Consider the following 15,543-nt stretch of genomic DNA (forward strand, 5'->3'; position numbering starts at 1 on the left):
CTTAGACCTCACTGCATCCAGAGCTCTCCTCTTTGTGAGGGGTGGTGGGGGGGGTATGGAAGCATTACATTCTTTTGCAGCAAAGGAGGCACTCAAGAGGGAGGGGGAGCAAAATGAGTGAGGTAGTGCTCTGCAGTGTATAAATACAGGCAAATCTCCCCCACAGTCTTCTGCGTGTTAGAGAGGTGGAACCAAGGATTGAGGCAGAATTTTGTGGGGTTTGTTTGGCATTGAAGTTGATTTTAAGCATTTTCTGATTTGTTAATTTAATTCACTTACACTAGTTTTAAAGTATTTTTCCTTTGCATGAAAAAATCTGTAAGCTACTGCTGAATAGCAATAGCTATCAAAAGTGAGACATGCTTAAAATATTGTTGCTTATTGTAGAGATTAGAGTTTGTCTTTCATTAGTCTCTCCTTCTGGTAACATCCTTTGATTTGTAAAGACTCCAGAGGTTGATGTCATATGTTCGTTCCCTCAGGCAGGAGGTGAACCAGCCTGCCTAAGCTCAAGAGACAGCCAGTTTGACACCGAGGAGCAACCCAGAGCAATGTCCCTGGCTGGGGTAAGCTGTCTGGTGACAGGAGCAGGAGGATTTCTTGGCCAGAGGATTGTCCGCTTGCTTTTGGAAGAAGAGGAGGCTCTGGCTGAGATCAGACTGCTGGACAAAGCCTTTAGTGAGGAAGCACTCGGCAGATTTGAAAGTAAGTACCATTTCATGAGGACTGTGTGTTGCAGGTATATGTGTTGCTGTCTCACGTGGATAGCTTGGAAGTCTTATCCTCTCCTTCAAACCAGCTTTGCAGATAGAGGTTTTATTTCAAGGAAGTCTTGCTTTATCCCTCCCTCTCCCTCCAGTTCAGAAATCAGATGTAAAATGAAAACAAGAGTTTTCCTTGTCAGGCACTGAGGCTTCTCTAGATTGGGAGAGAGAGACTGTTCATTCAGTAAACAGGCTGTCTTCAACCTGGCCTCTCTTACAACAAAACCCACAGAGCAAAATTAATGTAAAAATCTCACTCTTTGGCTCAGGAGAAAGGAAAACACAAGCTTTGCTATAGTGGACAGGAGGGCAGTGTTATCCAGAGCATGCTGTGCTGGGCTCTGATATGCCAGACTAGAATGCAGTGACAAAGTTGTGGGTGCAAATTCTAACAGTTTTCTTCAACCTTTGGTTAGTTTGGTTAATAGTGATCTTCTGACTGAGAGCTGTGAGGAGGTATTTTAAAAATTGTTGTTATTAACATCACCACAGTTTTCTGGAGAGTAGAACACTTCTGCTAAGTGCAGAAGAGACGGGACCTCTTTGCAAAGTGCAAGGAAGGACTATGGTTTCTTGAATGGATTGGAGACAGCACAAATGAGTGATATGCCCAGTGTTAGAAACAGTCTGTGGCAGGGAAAGCAGCTCAGAGTATTGTTTTAAATGTCCCATTTCCTGAGACACTGAGTATATCTATAAAAAGACACAGAGGGACCAAAATTCAATCAAGGTCTTAAGTCCTTACATTACATTTACTTATTAATGCTTTCCTTCATCACATCTTCACCTCAGGACTCTTCTTTTTCTATACATATATGTGAACCCTTTTGGAATATCTTCATATGATTTGCTAAAGAGCCTCAATCTTTCTATAAATCATTTAAACATCATCAAAGAATAGTAACAGTGCACCATAAGCCTGGTATAAATTGCACAAGCCTTTATGATCATTTTATAGAACTGAGACTTCTTTGCTAGATGGCTCTGAGCCTTGCAGCAGCCCTTCCTACTCTGATTTTCAGAGCATTTCCACAGAGACAAAACCTGCAGCTGTAGTAGAGGCTGAGGAAGCCAGAGTGTGTGTAGTTTAGCACTGATGCAGCAGGACAGCAACAGAGGCATCTGCACTGCTTTGGGCCAGAAGAGCTTTGTGAGGACAATTCTAGGGAGTGAAAACAATTGTTTGTGTGGGCACAATCTTGGCTGAGTTGCAGCAAAGGTTTCCCTGTTATTTTTTCTTTTTTTTTTGTTAATAGGCAAGCTTTCTGCCCTCTTTTCTTATCCTCCCTTCCTCCTCCACTGAGCACTGCCCACACACCCTCTCTCCTATTCTTTTGAAATTCCTGTTGCTTATCTGACCAGCACAGGAGGTAGAGAAAAATCAATTATCAAAGCATTTTTTCCCCCATAAACTTGTAGTAGGAACCATAGGCTGGCATTCCAGATGTGCTTAAACAGACTTGAACTGCTGCACTTTGACTGGCAGTTCCTTTGTCTGGATCAGCCCTTGTGGCTACATCTCCTCAAGTGTCCTACCAGAGCCTGTGCTTGGGACTACCTGAAATATTGCCCTGCCATTCCCTTTCAAGCTCTTCTCTATCACAGTGACTCCTATTCCAAGTGCAGGGCTGCTACAAAACCTGTAGGGCTGGAGTCTTCTGACCTGCATTATTTTTACTGTGGAGGCTTTTACTTGCTAGCAGGTGTTATCTGGATTTCTTGAATAGCCAGGAGCAGAGCTGAGTGGTTTTTTTTCTCACTAATCTCTTGAGCACCTTGAACTTGCAATCTCTTTGCAGAGTCAGGGCAGAGAAAGAAGAGTATGTGCAAGTTACAGCTCCTTGTGCCAAGAGACACTCAGGGACACTCCTCTTTCGACCAAATAACATTCCTGCTGAGACCTTGACCACTGCATTCAATCTATGTAGAATAGTGGCATTAGCATTCTTCCACAGCCCTGAGGAGTTCAGGATGATCCAATTAATGTCAAGTGCTGGAGTGAGCTGGAGTCTACCCAGTGACATTGTGTGGCTGAGAATGAACGCCAGGTTGAACACAGTAGTTCGGTGCCTTGGGTTTCCTACATCCCATCCCCACTTCAGATTTATCTTTCTGCCTTTCCTGGTCTTCCACTTAACACAATTCTTTTTTTGTTCACTACTGCATTGGCACTTCTGGCGAAGTTAGAACTCCAGTATTGTTCTCAAGAGGATTTCTCACTTGGCCTTATCTCACCCCTCTGCACATCTCTTCCCTCCTTCCCTGAACCCTCTTTTCATGTCATTTTTCAGAGACACATTTATAGGTTGTGTGATGCTTGAGCATTGAATGGTTTTGCACTGCTAACCCAATACTGATCCAAAATAGAAGGAAAGTAAAGGGAGAAGGAATGTGATGGGTTTTTTCCAGAACTCTTTTTCCAGAAATTGCTATCTTTTTGCTCAATCTTGCAGACATTAATTTGCCTTTATCGGGGCATTCAAAACAGAAAGGCAGTGTGGAAAACAAGTAGCTGAACATCCAAGTAGCTGAAAGGGGGACAGAATAAACATTTCAGCTTCTCTGAGCTAAAGAAGCAAATAAATTGCTTTACTCTTTACAAATTAAAATAATATGCAATTTTAAATTTTCTCCCATGAATACACGAAGTAGACCATTTTAATGAACCATCCAGTTAATCAGGAAAATGGAGAGCTCTCATGAGGAATGCCTTCCCCCACGCTTCACCTCACAGATGTTAGGTCCTATCTAAAAGAACACTAAGAAATTCAAGCTAAGAAGTTTACAGGAATGCCTAAAGATATTCCCACTCAGTTCCAGATCCCAACAGCTACCTCTCTCAGTGTTTCATAATAAAGACACGGGATGAAATACTGCTTGCTTTGGAGCTGGTGATGCACAAGATTTCAGATGTGGCTGAGGCTAAAAGCTGTACAAATTGATCAGGTTCTTCTCTTATCTAAAAGGGGCATTTGATTATGGAGTAAGACAGAGGATCTGCCTGTGCTGCAGAGTCCTTCCCCAGCAGCTGTGCCTGGGGAGCCATCTAGTGCAACCACAGCAGAGTCTCCGAGAAGACCCGCTGTAATGACACCACCTCCTTAAAAGTTGTGGGTCATGCTGAGAAAGTCCTCTCCTTTCTCATGGCATTGCTGCAGCCAGGCCAGTTGAATTCCCAGGAGAGCAGCATTGGCTCAGACTGTAAATGTCTCCAAGTGATCATCTTGTGCTGGCTCATTTGTTGGTGTAGTTCTGGGCTGTAGAAAAGATGCTTCTGTCCAGCACAATGTAGGGCAAGGATGGCTCTGAGACCTAGAGCTGACCAGGGTCATATACATTAGCTGCTGTGGAGGGACAGGGCTTAAAAATCAGGAGTTAAAGCAAGCCAGGGCTGATATAGCTCAGGAGAACAGTCTTGAGAGTTCAGATAAGATGTACATACTAAAAATGACCCCACAGCACAGATGCTGAAATGGAGCTAGAGCTAGAGCTGGAAAAAGCACAATAAGTCCTGGTGAATGTACAAGAAAAAGATGTGTCAGAACTGTATGTGATGTACTAGAAGAGCTGCAATATGGGTAAGGTCAAGGGGAAGAAAGTAGGTGTGAACACATTTCTGTGCTCACATGCTGTGGGTGGAGAGAGATCATTCATCACCTTGAAGACAGGAGCTTGCAGTGCCTGGCTTGGGTTAACACATCTATAGCCACACAGTCTTCAGGACATGGGTAGCCAAAGCTACTCCCCTGTGAACTTTAAAATAGTCGCACCTGAAGGAATCTTGCTATCAGTGGAAAATATTTCTCTTTAAATATAAAAAAGAAAGAAATGTGTTGAATATTGGCTCCAAATATGTGGTAGGTAGTGCAACATAGACCTTTATAGCACTGCCATTAGCACTTGAAAATACAGTCATTGGAAAATGCCTCCTGTTCCACCAGCCTTAAAATATCATTCCTGTGCTGGGACTGTCAGCACCTGCCAGCCAGGGTCAGTGCTTCACCACTCCTTTCAGAGCTCTTCTTAGGATGCCTGTAAACTCTTTTGCTTCATTTTCTGCTGCTCTTGCAGAGTTCAAGGGTAAGACTGAGGTGAAAATCCTGGAAGGGGACATCCGAGATGTGACATTCCTACACCGTGCCTGTCAGGGGGTCTCCCTCGTCATCCACACGGCTTCCCTCATTGACACCCTGGGCCTCATAGAGAAGAAGTTGCTCTGGGAAGTCAATGTAACAGGTGAGCAGGTGAAGCAACTTTCTCAAACCTGTGCCTACTATGTCCTGATCACCATCTGCTCAGGAAAGGGAGCACCTGACGTGTGTTTACCTTGAGCCAAGCTAACTGTGTTGTTCTGCATCTTGCACAGGCATACCTAAGAGTGCAAAGCGTGTATACATGCAGCCCTATGCAGTTCTGGGCCTCTCCACACCCAGTCTCCTGATGCAGGGCACTGCTGGATTGTTCACTCTTGGCACCACTTACATATGCCCATCCTGAGATCTGCACAGACTCTGCCTTCAGTGGCTGTAGTCACAAGCCCATGTTCAGTGGAACTTTCTGAAATCAATTCACCTCTGAAATCCCAATGCCCACCTCAGAAATCAGTTCTTATTCTCCCTCTCCACGTAGCATCCCTGCCTGTGTACATTTTTCAGTTTTTACAAACACTGCAGTTACAGCAATGTTGCATCAATAACATCCCAGAGTCTGTGGCTCTTTGCTTCCTATTCTTTTTCTTCTTCCTTTTCTTCTTTTCCTTCCATTTGCCATAAGGTCTGGGTGTGCAAGAAGGCAGTTGAGAGGAACAAGGGCTCTCCCACCTTGAGTTTATAATTAAAAATTCCCCAACAAACTCAAAGCTGTGGGAGGGAGGGGTTTCAGTGACTCACTGATGGGGTCTCCCCTTCTACTGAGGAACCTTTGTTCTTCTTGAAAAAATCAGGTGAAGGGGAAGGTTTTGGCCTAGGAATGGCCTGTGTAGCATCAGTTGCCAGGAAATTTAAATGTATTTCCTAAAAGAACAACTTCACCCCCCTCTCTGTGATCCCAAAATTCTCTATGCTTTTCAGAGAACTGGTACTGCCCAACCCGTATGCATGCTGAACCTCCCCGGCTGTGTTGCTTCAGCAACTTGGGGAAGATCTGGGGAAGACATTCTTGTTTATATGGATAGTTTTCCCAGTTCTTTGTTCCTCTCTCCCACAAATACAGGACTTCTTCATAGAAAAATAAGGAACATACCTCTACAGGCACCACTTTACAAATATTGGCTACTCACCAGTGTTCAGAGCAAGAGAGAATTCTTTGTAGTCGAGTTGTCTCTTACATGCACCTTAAAAAGAGTGGATGGCATTTTACTTGTTTTAGCCTGACTTATTGCCAGTATCTTCTGCTTCCAGAACCTTTCATTTCTGCTCAGTCAAAGCCACAAATCGTCAGTGACCACAAATTAGAGACCAGTGGGCAGCCTTTTAGGTCCCTGCCAGGAGGAAGAGCAGAGAGCCAAGTTCCTGGAAACCTGTGCATCGGGTAGTTTGAAAATATACAGGGTTGGTAGTTCAGAAAGAGGATTTGTAAAGCTCTGTCTTTATGACTCTACTGCTGCTGCAATCACTTTTTTCACAGCAGAATGTGTTGCCTAAATCCCTGGGGAAAAATAATAATAAACCCAACAAAAATAATCAAACAAATATTAAAATGTCCCCAAACCAGAAAGCTTTGTAAGTCTGACCCCCCCCCCTTCCCTACCCATGGGTGAAAAAAGCCCACTGGGTCAGTGAAGGTTACTGATAACATTTGCTAGAATGAAAGCACACACCAGTCCTTCTCCCAGAGCAAACTGACCCTGAGCTCAGTCAGTAAATACTGCTGTCCTCTTTTCCCTGTTTCCCTCCACTTTCACTCTGATGCTCTTCTGGCTTTCTGACCAGCCAAGACTGCTATGTACTTCATAGGTTTGTAGGACGAAAGTTTTGTTTCTCCTAGAAAATAGAGCTTTTATAATACAAATGTTTCAAGAAATCAGACGTGGATGTTCACAAAGCAGAACAGAAGCAAACAAGTTAAACTCGGCCTGATGCAGGGCTTTCCTCTCTGTCACATGCCACACAATGCCTCAGTGCAAAAATATCTTTTTAGGGTGGTAGGGAAGCAAATTTTTAAAAGGAAGGGAATAAAGAAAGTAATGAAATATAATCTAAACAGGTTTGGTTTCATTTAACGTACTTCTCAGTTCAGGACAGGATTCTTCAAGCTGCAGAGAGAGGAGATCTGACCAAGCTCAGGCCAGAGATGTTGTTTCTGATCTAAAAAGCCCTCTTTTTCCTACTTTGGGAGCTCTAGATTGACTTGCATGTTTCACTTTTGAAGGTACTCAGCTACTGCTGGAGGCATGTGTCCGCTGTAATGTCCAGCACTTCGTATACACCAGTACCATAGAAGTGACAGGCCCAAACTGCAGAGGTGACCCAATTTTCAATGGTGACGAAGATACAGCTTATGAGAGCATATCAAAATTTCCTTACGCCCAAAGTAAGAGACTGGCAGAGGATTCTGTGCTGAAAGCAGATGGCCAGGTGCTAAAGGATGGCGGCACACTGATGACTTGTGCCCTGAGATCCATGTACATTTTTGGAGAAGGATGTCCGTTTCTTCAAGGTCATCTGGATAAGTGCCTGTTGAACCAAAATGTCTACCTGCGCTTCTCCAGGAAGGAGGCTCTGGTGAACCCTGTGTACGTGGGGAATATCGCCTGGGCACATGTGCAGGCGGCCAAAGCCCTGAGAGTCCCGCAGAAAGCCAAGCATGTCAGGGGGAAGTTCTACTACATCTCAGATGACACTCCTCACATGAGCTACGCAGATCTAAATTACGAGCTGACCAAGGACCTGGGGTTTGGAATCGAGCCCAAGCTCCCCATGCCTCTGACAATGTTGTATTACTTCTCACTGCTGCTGGAGATCGTGAGCTTCTTGCTCCGGCCCTTTGTCAGATACATCCCCTCCACCAACCGTCACCTGGTCACCCTCCTGAATACTCCATTCACCTTTTCTTATAGAAAAGCACAAAAGGATTTTGGCTATGTGCCCCGCTACACGTGGGAAGAGGCCAAGCAGTGTACTGGTGAGTGGATTGCCTCTGTGATCCCCCAGCGAAGGCTGTACTTGCAAAGCAATGCTGCCTAAGCCTAAAGAGAAGCTGAAACCCAGCTAAACAAGTAGGGCCTTGAGCTAGAGGAGAGCTGTGGAAGCAGCAGCAGCAGCAGAGGACCACAAAGCATTTAAAAGAATACTTTGTGTAACAGCCCACTGACCCACCCCCACCCCCAACCTCAGAATAAATAAAAGTGAAATGTTCGTTTGCTTATCAAATACAGGCTGATGAGGGTAACTTTACTGTATAGTCCACACACACTTCTACAGCACAAAGATTTACTTTTGTAAGATTCCACAAAATCCACGGTATGAACACATCAACCCTTCTTTCACTCCAAGCCACCTTTTCCACCAAAGCACAACTTTTCCTAGAACTATGATTTCTCTTTACAAATATGTGCCACTCAGCTACACCCTATTCACTCAGTGTCGCTTGCCAGCCTTACCAAACATACAGCAGGCAGAAGCCACCTGATTGCAAAAGCTGTTACAAATTTTTAAGTGTTGTGCCATTCACCTGACAGTCAAACTTTGAGCCCTGTATGCATTGTGAGGCCAAAAGTGCAATACAGTTTCAGTAAGGGCAGTATGTGGAGGGAGAGAAGGGGGAGATTTGGTCAGGTTAATACTTCCTTGTAAATTCTCATTTTCCTAGTTACAAATTTTGCAATAAATCTGACGGGTGTCCAGCAAACAGCTTCAAGAAAATGAAAGGGAGAAAAATACTACAGGACAGCCTTGGTCCTTTGCAGAGTTAAAGTATTTGTGAACACTGAGAAAAAGTAAACAGTGCAGAAAAAAATCATGCAAATACCAGGTTTCAGCTGGGAACAAAGGCTAACCTTAGCAGATAGGTGCGCATGTGCTGTTCCCATTCTACTCTGATGGCCATTTGAATTTCTGCAGAATGTGTAACTTGACTTTCAGGCCAAAAATGCAGATCTTGTCTGAACAAGCAGATGTCATCCAGTGTTTGTTTCTTCAGTGTATGTCCCACTCGTTGAAAACAACTCTAAGAGATGGGAATTTCTCTGTTCTGTTCAGGATGGCGTGAACAGAAACATTTTACCTGACTCAGTACTAATGTAAATAAATCACAGTTCCAGAGATGCTGACAACTTAAAGTCTGTGCTGAGTTCAATTATTCAGTGTCCTAGACATTGGATAGTCCCAGTGCAAATATTACTATTTGCTTTAGTAACATCTTTGGTTAACTGTGTGAGATCTGAAGTAGTACAATACCAGACACCAGAACTTCCAGTCATATTCTGAGGACACAGAGATAAGTTTTCCAGTCTTCCATTGAAGGCCTTGTAAACACTCAGCAAAATAGAACTACCCCTCTATGCACACCCTGTTTCACTCCACTCCTCTTGTGTATCTTTTCCCCTCCAATCTCCGTTGAGCCCACTCTGTTTCCCTCCATTGTATTATGTCAAACTGTTGCTGAGTAGAGGGGGATAATCATTGCCCTCCATCTACTTGCTGGCTATGCTCCCGTTGACGTAGCTTAGGATACTGTCCCACCACCTTTGCTGCTGAAGCACAGTGCTCCCTCACATCCAGCTTGATGTCTACCAAGACTTCCAGAATTTTTTAGCAGAGCTTCCCCCAGCCAGTCAGCCCCAGCTCCAGCACACAACTTTGCATCGGTCCCTGGTGAATTCTGTCAGGTTTTTGTGGGCCTATTCCTTCAGCCCACATTGCAGCTCTGAAAGGCAGCTTTGCCTTCAAGCCTGTCAGCTGTTTCCCCCACTTTGGTGTCATCTGCAATCCTGCCAAGAGCGCACTTCATTGCCTCCTTTTCTCACCAAAAGCCTCCTTTCCATTCACCTCTGTACATACTCTGCTCCCCTCCAGAACTCTTCATTTCTATTTCCATTTCCATTCCCCTCTGGGTCTCTCTGTTTGCAGTCTATGGGCCTCCAGTCACCATCACCCATACCCTGTTCCTTTCCAGTTGCCAGCTTTCACTCTGTTTCTGGGAATAAGGCTCTGAGCTGGCCACAAGCCTGCAAAACACTCCCAAGTACACAGAATTCACAGCCCTCTAAGTGCTACTAGTAAAGCTACAGGTCAGGTCCATGTATTTACATATACACAGTTGCCTCCAGGGTTGAATAAGGCTCTCAGGATTTATAAGACAAAACACTGCTGAAGGTGGTTATCAAACACTGCTTAGAAAAGCAAAAAGGTGTTTAACACAGTAACATCCATCATTTTCCTAGGCTAATTATATTTCATCCTAATGTTCAGTGAGACCAAAGTGAGGGGTGCAGCCATGTGTCTGTCACTGAAGTAGGAATAGAAAGGGCAATCCAGGCACATGGAAATAGAACAGGAAAGGACGGGAGAGAACAACAGAAGCAAAGCTGCTATTTAATAGGGGAAGGCACTTAGCACATCAAAGAGCTGGAATATTACAACATATACCAGAAAACTGGGACATCTTTCCCCAGGTTTAACAGAAGTCCTAAAATATCCACAGATGCTGCCAGAGAGAAAAGAGGACAATTTTTCTTCTGCAGTTTAGTGACTTCTTTCCCAAATGCCAGCTCCCATTGCCAGAGTTTACTTTGCCATTTTTGCCTTCTCAGTAAGACAGTGGGACCTTTTAATGTCTCCAGGAGCCTTGTGCCTAACAATCAGATTTATAAATGCTAAATTCCTTCTTTGCTGAGCTTCTTTCCTATTTCTTGATACAACATCCCTTCCTTCAATCCCCATGACAAGCCACTCCTGCTGACAGAGTGCTTATTCCCCACTTGTGTTTCTTCTCTAACACCCCCCCACACCTCATCAGCAAGGTATTCATACTGTGACAGAGACCTTCTTCTCGCCTTTGTGATTTCTTCCTTCTTTTATTCACACCATAGAATTAATAACTGAGGTTTTTTTTAAAGGTGATGCACCAATGCTCATAGACTCACGAGAAATGCTGTGAAATTTACATTTCAGGTGAGATTTACAGTTCTATTTGAGGTGTGTCTTGTTTTCAAAACACTTCCCACACTCAGCACACATAAAGAGGTTTTCTCCTGTGTGGACTCACCGGTGTCTGTTGGGGTAAGTTCTTTGTTTGAAGCACTTCCCACATTGGGAACACACACAGGGCTTCTCAGCCGCGTGGGTTTCGTGATGCTGAGTGAGTGCTGAGAAATCCCTGAAGCCTTTTCCACACTGCATGTATTTGAAGGAAGTCTCACCACTGTGAGTTTTCTGGTGATTCCCCAAGTGAGAGTTTCACTTGAAGCTTTTCCCACATTCAAGACAAAAGTAGGGTTTTTCTCCTGTGTGTATTTTTCTGTGGGAGTCCAGTGGGAGCTAACCTCTTGCTGCACATGAAGGGCTTCTCACCTGTGTGAGTTCTCTGGTGTTTAATCAAATCAGAGCTCCGTCTGACACCCTTGTTACATTTGGGGCATTTGTGGGGTTTCTCTGTCTGGGATACCTCACACTGATGAAGATTTGATGTCTGACTCATGTATCCAGAGTGATTGTCACCTATAGTATCTTCTGGGTGGAGAAGGATGACACTGAGGTCCTCAAGAGCCTGTTCTAGATGAATACCATCATCTTGTGTCTCCCCAGAGAGCTCTCTGGTGCATCTCTGGCATGTGCTGGTTCTTATAGGCCTCTACCTTGCTACATCTCTGGAGAGCATTATCTTCAGATGCCTCTGGCAATGTCTCATATTGTTTCACGTTCTCAGGATTGTCTGCCAGGGGACCTTCATCTTCATTCCCATTATTTACCTCCTCATCTTAATGAAGCCAGCAGGAGTGCTCAGCAAGAAAGCAACATAAGGACTTAAAGACTGTGAGCCTTTACTAAAGGCAAGTTTAAGGTTGGACTCAGAGGGCAACACCTGTTCTTCACACAAGGATTTAGAATTGTTCCCATCCTTAATCTCTGATGACTAATGATACCCTGGACTTGCCTGCAAACTCAACAGAGAAGTGACTTTGTTGGCTTTATGTTACAAATGTACTGAATCACTTTGATATATTCCTTGTCTTTGGGGATGTTGGTGGAGAGATCCCCTCCCTGCCTTGAAAATGGCCATGCACAGCTCCTGCTCTTCTTCTGTCTGGAGACCAACTGTGAATGAACCCTGAAGGGGACTTCAGAACAGCAGGAATTACCACCTAGACAACCACTCCATTGGGAGGATACTCTTCAACCTGCAGGCTGCCCCAGCATTATCACTGCCCCATCCCTCATCCCACCACATAGTAAATTTGAGCTGTGCATATCCTGCATGGCAGACACAGTCCCCAGGGGATGGAGGGCAGGGAGGAGGACCCTTTGCCTTGCCACCCAAGTGAAGAAAACTCTGCCCCACAGCAGTGGGGTGGGAGTGCAGCCTGAGGGGAACCAGCCTCCTGGGCGCTTCCCTCAGCTCCAGTGTTAACACAGTGGGGAAAGTGTTTGAGAGAAGCCTCGATGTTGGGCCTGGGTAGGAGGATGGTGGCTCCCTCCTGGCCCACTCCTCCTGCTGCTCCCTCGGGGGTTGACGCAGGAAGCTCTTCCCGGAGAGCTGCCAGATCAGGGGGCTGGTGGTGCCCAGTGCCACAAGCAGCTGGTGGGTCAATGCCCCAGTGTGAAATAAGACCTCGAGGTGAGGGCAAAACCCCAAACATGGTGAAGATACTTCAATTTGCAGAAAGGGCTCCCTGTGCTGAGTTTCTCGCAGCCCCCTGGTGCTGTATCCAGCTCCCTGTAGCACTTGCTGGTGCAAAACCTGCCTGACAGCAGGAAAGGAAGGAAAACATAAGGCTTACATTAGTTATTTTTAGTTGTGTTTTTGTGGTGTGGTGGGGATTTTTATGCCTCTAATTAATTCTTTGGTTTTTTTCTTGGTGCTAGGGTGCAGGGAGGGCCAGCAGAAGGTGAAGTGGAGAGATGGATCCAAGCACCCACACACCCTGAGTAACGTCGGGTTTGCATCTGTGTTGTCTTTCACTTCAGGTGTCTGCTCAAAATGGTGGAGTGCCTGTAATAAAAAATACCGAAATCCTGAGGGAATGGGTACCTGAACACATTACTCTGCTGCTCAGCAGAGAGAGCCTGTGCATGCTGTTACCCAATAACAAACACAAGCTAATAAAGATATTCTGAGAACAGGCACACAATCTGCAGAGTGGTTGATTTGCTGCACATTTACACTTCACTCTACTTTGTAGCTGCTTGTTTATATACTCTTACACCTGGCAGGTTAGCAAAATGGCAACCAAAATGTACTTGATCGGTAAGAGCCTTATTTTTAAGTTAGCTGACCAGTACCATTCATCTAATTTAATTAGTTTGTTTGGCAATCAGTAAGCAAGCTATTGGTTATCAATGAAGCTCCACTGTCAGCAGGGGAGCAGTCAGTAAGAAAAATTTTGCTTCTGTAAACACACTGGAAAAGAAAAAAGTTAAGGTTCCTTTGCTGGAAAGGTGTTTATTTACCTACAGGTATGCAGAAAAGGAAGAAGTAGCAAAGATATGGCAGCGATAATTACATGCTACAGACAAATTAATGACTTCTGGTTCCAGCAGGTGCAAAAAGCTAAGTTTAAAGACCACCACTTGCTGTTAAATAATTTGTCACTAGAGAGGACAGAGAGTTTTGCTTGCTAAAAGGGAACAGGAACTCTATTAATGTATATTTTTCATAAATTTCGGAATACTGAAGAAGTGCCAGAGGAACAGAAGCAAAAGTGGCTATCATGTCAGTATCATAAATACTTGATTGACACTGGTATCATTAATATAGGCTAATGGAGGGTAGTTGGATAGTAAATGTCAAATAGCATGTTTTTATGAAGAATTCATTTTGTCAGACAAGCGTGACACTGGTATTCTGAGTGCATTGCAGATTTCAAATAATGATAAAAGTTTTGATTTATTTTTAGATGAAGTCTGATTTACACATTTTCATTTTACATTATGACATTAAATAAATCAATATAGACTAAATGATAAAAATCACAGAATAAATGTTTACTTTCTCAACTATGATCTTTAAATCAAATCTGCATTTTAATTTTTTTTTTTAAAGAAAGCTTTGGCTCAATTCATAGGCTTGGTGCAGAAACACAATGTGAAACATTATGTATTGCCTCTGTTATGTAGGAAACCAAGAGCAACAATGATCTCTTTACCTAAAAAATATGTTACTTATACATCTAGATATAACAGGTTATAGCAGCTGTGAAGCTAATTTGGAAAGTGGGAGTACAGTAGGATACATTTCAAAAGACATCCTTGTTTCACCAATTCTTGTCATGACTCCTGTAGCCCTATATAATATTCTTCTCCCTCTCTAAAGTTCTCCATCTGCATCTCCATCTCAGTTCAAAAGCCACTGGAGAACCAGACTTCCTGTATGGTTGTGCGATGGATATTCTAGCCATACCACTGCTATTTCTAGAAGTTCCTCATTCAAATAACTAAACTTCTCATATTTCTTAAATAAGATGTGCCTCTCCAGTACTAGCAACAAACACAGAATATTAAGTCGTTGAGGATTAATCTATGAAAGGGAAAAGGACACTAATCAAAAGTAAAGAGGATCTATTAAATCTCCATCTTGGTTCTATTATAGGTGCCACTCAATTCTGTGAGTGCCAGCTGGGCTGGTAGGGGGTTTGTTGTCATGTGGCCAGAAGTTCCTGGCAGTGAGATGCCCAATTAACAAACTAGCTTGAACTGGGGAGCTCATGGGGTGGGGCTTCTCTTCTTGTCAAGTTCATGTCCCATTTGAAAAATGCAGAGAACTCTTTAGGCACCAATAGTATAGCATGTCTACAAAACTGGCTTCTTCAAGTACATTTGTCATCAGTGGATGCACTTGCTCTCACAAATGCAGTCACAGGAATAGGTGGTAAAGAGGACTGTAGAGAATGAGGGCTGAAAGTTAAGCACTGCCCTTCAATAGTATGAGTATCTTCCATTAAAATGCCCATCACTAAGTTCAAGATGGTCACTCTTGTGGCAGGCTTCTTTTGGTCCATCTAGCAACTGATGTCTCTTGTCTTTGGGGCTTTTGAAATAAACTCTGGCACACAGGTACTCCTGGAGCAATGGTCTTTCTGGCCAGTCATAAGGAATAATTAAGAAATGAAAACCGTTCTACTCTGAGCACGGCACAGTAGGTTTTGCCTGTAAGAATTGTTTGAGGCACTGTTTTTGCAGTGTTTTTCTTGCTTCTAGGGACTTTTCCTCCGTACCTTTACATTTACTAGTTATATATTTACAGAGGAAAAAGTAATTACTTTTATGATGATCTCATTTACTTTGACTTCTCAGTTTGTGGTGCTGCTATGAATGAGGGAAAGGAACTAAGAAAATTTCACAGCAGGAGCTCGATCACCTCTTGTAACAAGCACTGTGATAAACTGCAAACTGACCAAGTCCCACCGCAGGATGTAGATCCCAGCTGGGATCTCTCCACCTGGCTATACTGCCAGTGACTCTCTGCCTGGATTGAAGCTGTGGGAACCCCAGGGAGCAGGCAGAAGTGCTGTGCTATGCTGAACATCAGTGCCCAGGCAGAGGGTAAAGCTTCCTGCTGTACTGGAAAGGCAGGTGGGAAGTGGCTACGGATAGATCTGGGTGGGGTCCCAGGGTAAGGACTA

At 44.0% G+C, this 15,543-nt stretch overlaps 1 protein-coding gene across 2 annotated transcripts; it reads left to right on the top strand.

Annotated features, from left to right (window-relative positions):
- Positions 1–51: 51 nt before the first annotated feature.
- Positions 52–13,041, top strand: LOC103756493 (3 beta-hydroxysteroid dehydrogenase/Delta 5-->4-isomerase-like). Of its 2 annotated transcripts, XM_025895322.1 has the most exons (4): positions 52–705; positions 4,836–5,000; positions 7,134–7,886; positions 12,788–13,041. In XM_025895322.1, exons 1-4 carry the CDS (start codon positions 552–554, stop codon positions 12,955–12,957), a joined length of 1,242 nt encoding a protein of 413 aa, XP_025751107.1. In that variant the 5' UTR covers positions 52–551; the 3' UTR covers positions 12,958–13,041. The 2 variants fall into 2 exon arrangements, with proteins under 2 accessions (XP_025751107.1, XP_017930026.1); XM_018074537.1 differs by lacking the exon at positions 12,788–13,041 and having other exon boundaries at positions 56–705; positions 7,134–8,120.
- Positions 13,042–15,543: the final 2,502 nt, after the last annotated feature.

This window comes from Manacus vitellinus, unplaced genomic scaffold (assembly GCF_001715985.3).
Source record: "Manacus vitellinus isolate BGI_N305 unplaced genomic scaffold, ASM171598v3 scaffold_28_pilon, whole genome shotgun sequence".
NCBI lineage: Eukaryota > Metazoa > Chordata > Aves > Passeriformes > Pipridae > Manacus > Manacus vitellinus.

Coding starts and splice junctions, on each gene's coding strand:
- LOC103756493 (XM_025895322.1), top strand. CDS start 552: ATGTCCCTGGCTGGGGTAAGCTGTCTGGTGACAGGAGCAGGAGGATTT. Junction 5,001..7,133: donor CTGGGAAGTCAATGTAACAG/GTGAGCAGGTGA, acceptor TCACTTTTGAAG/GTACTCAGCTACTGCTGGAG. Junction 7,887..12,787: donor AGAGGCCAAGCAGTGTACTG/GTGAGTGGATTG, acceptor TCTTGGTGCTAG/GGTGCAGGGAGGGCCAGCAG.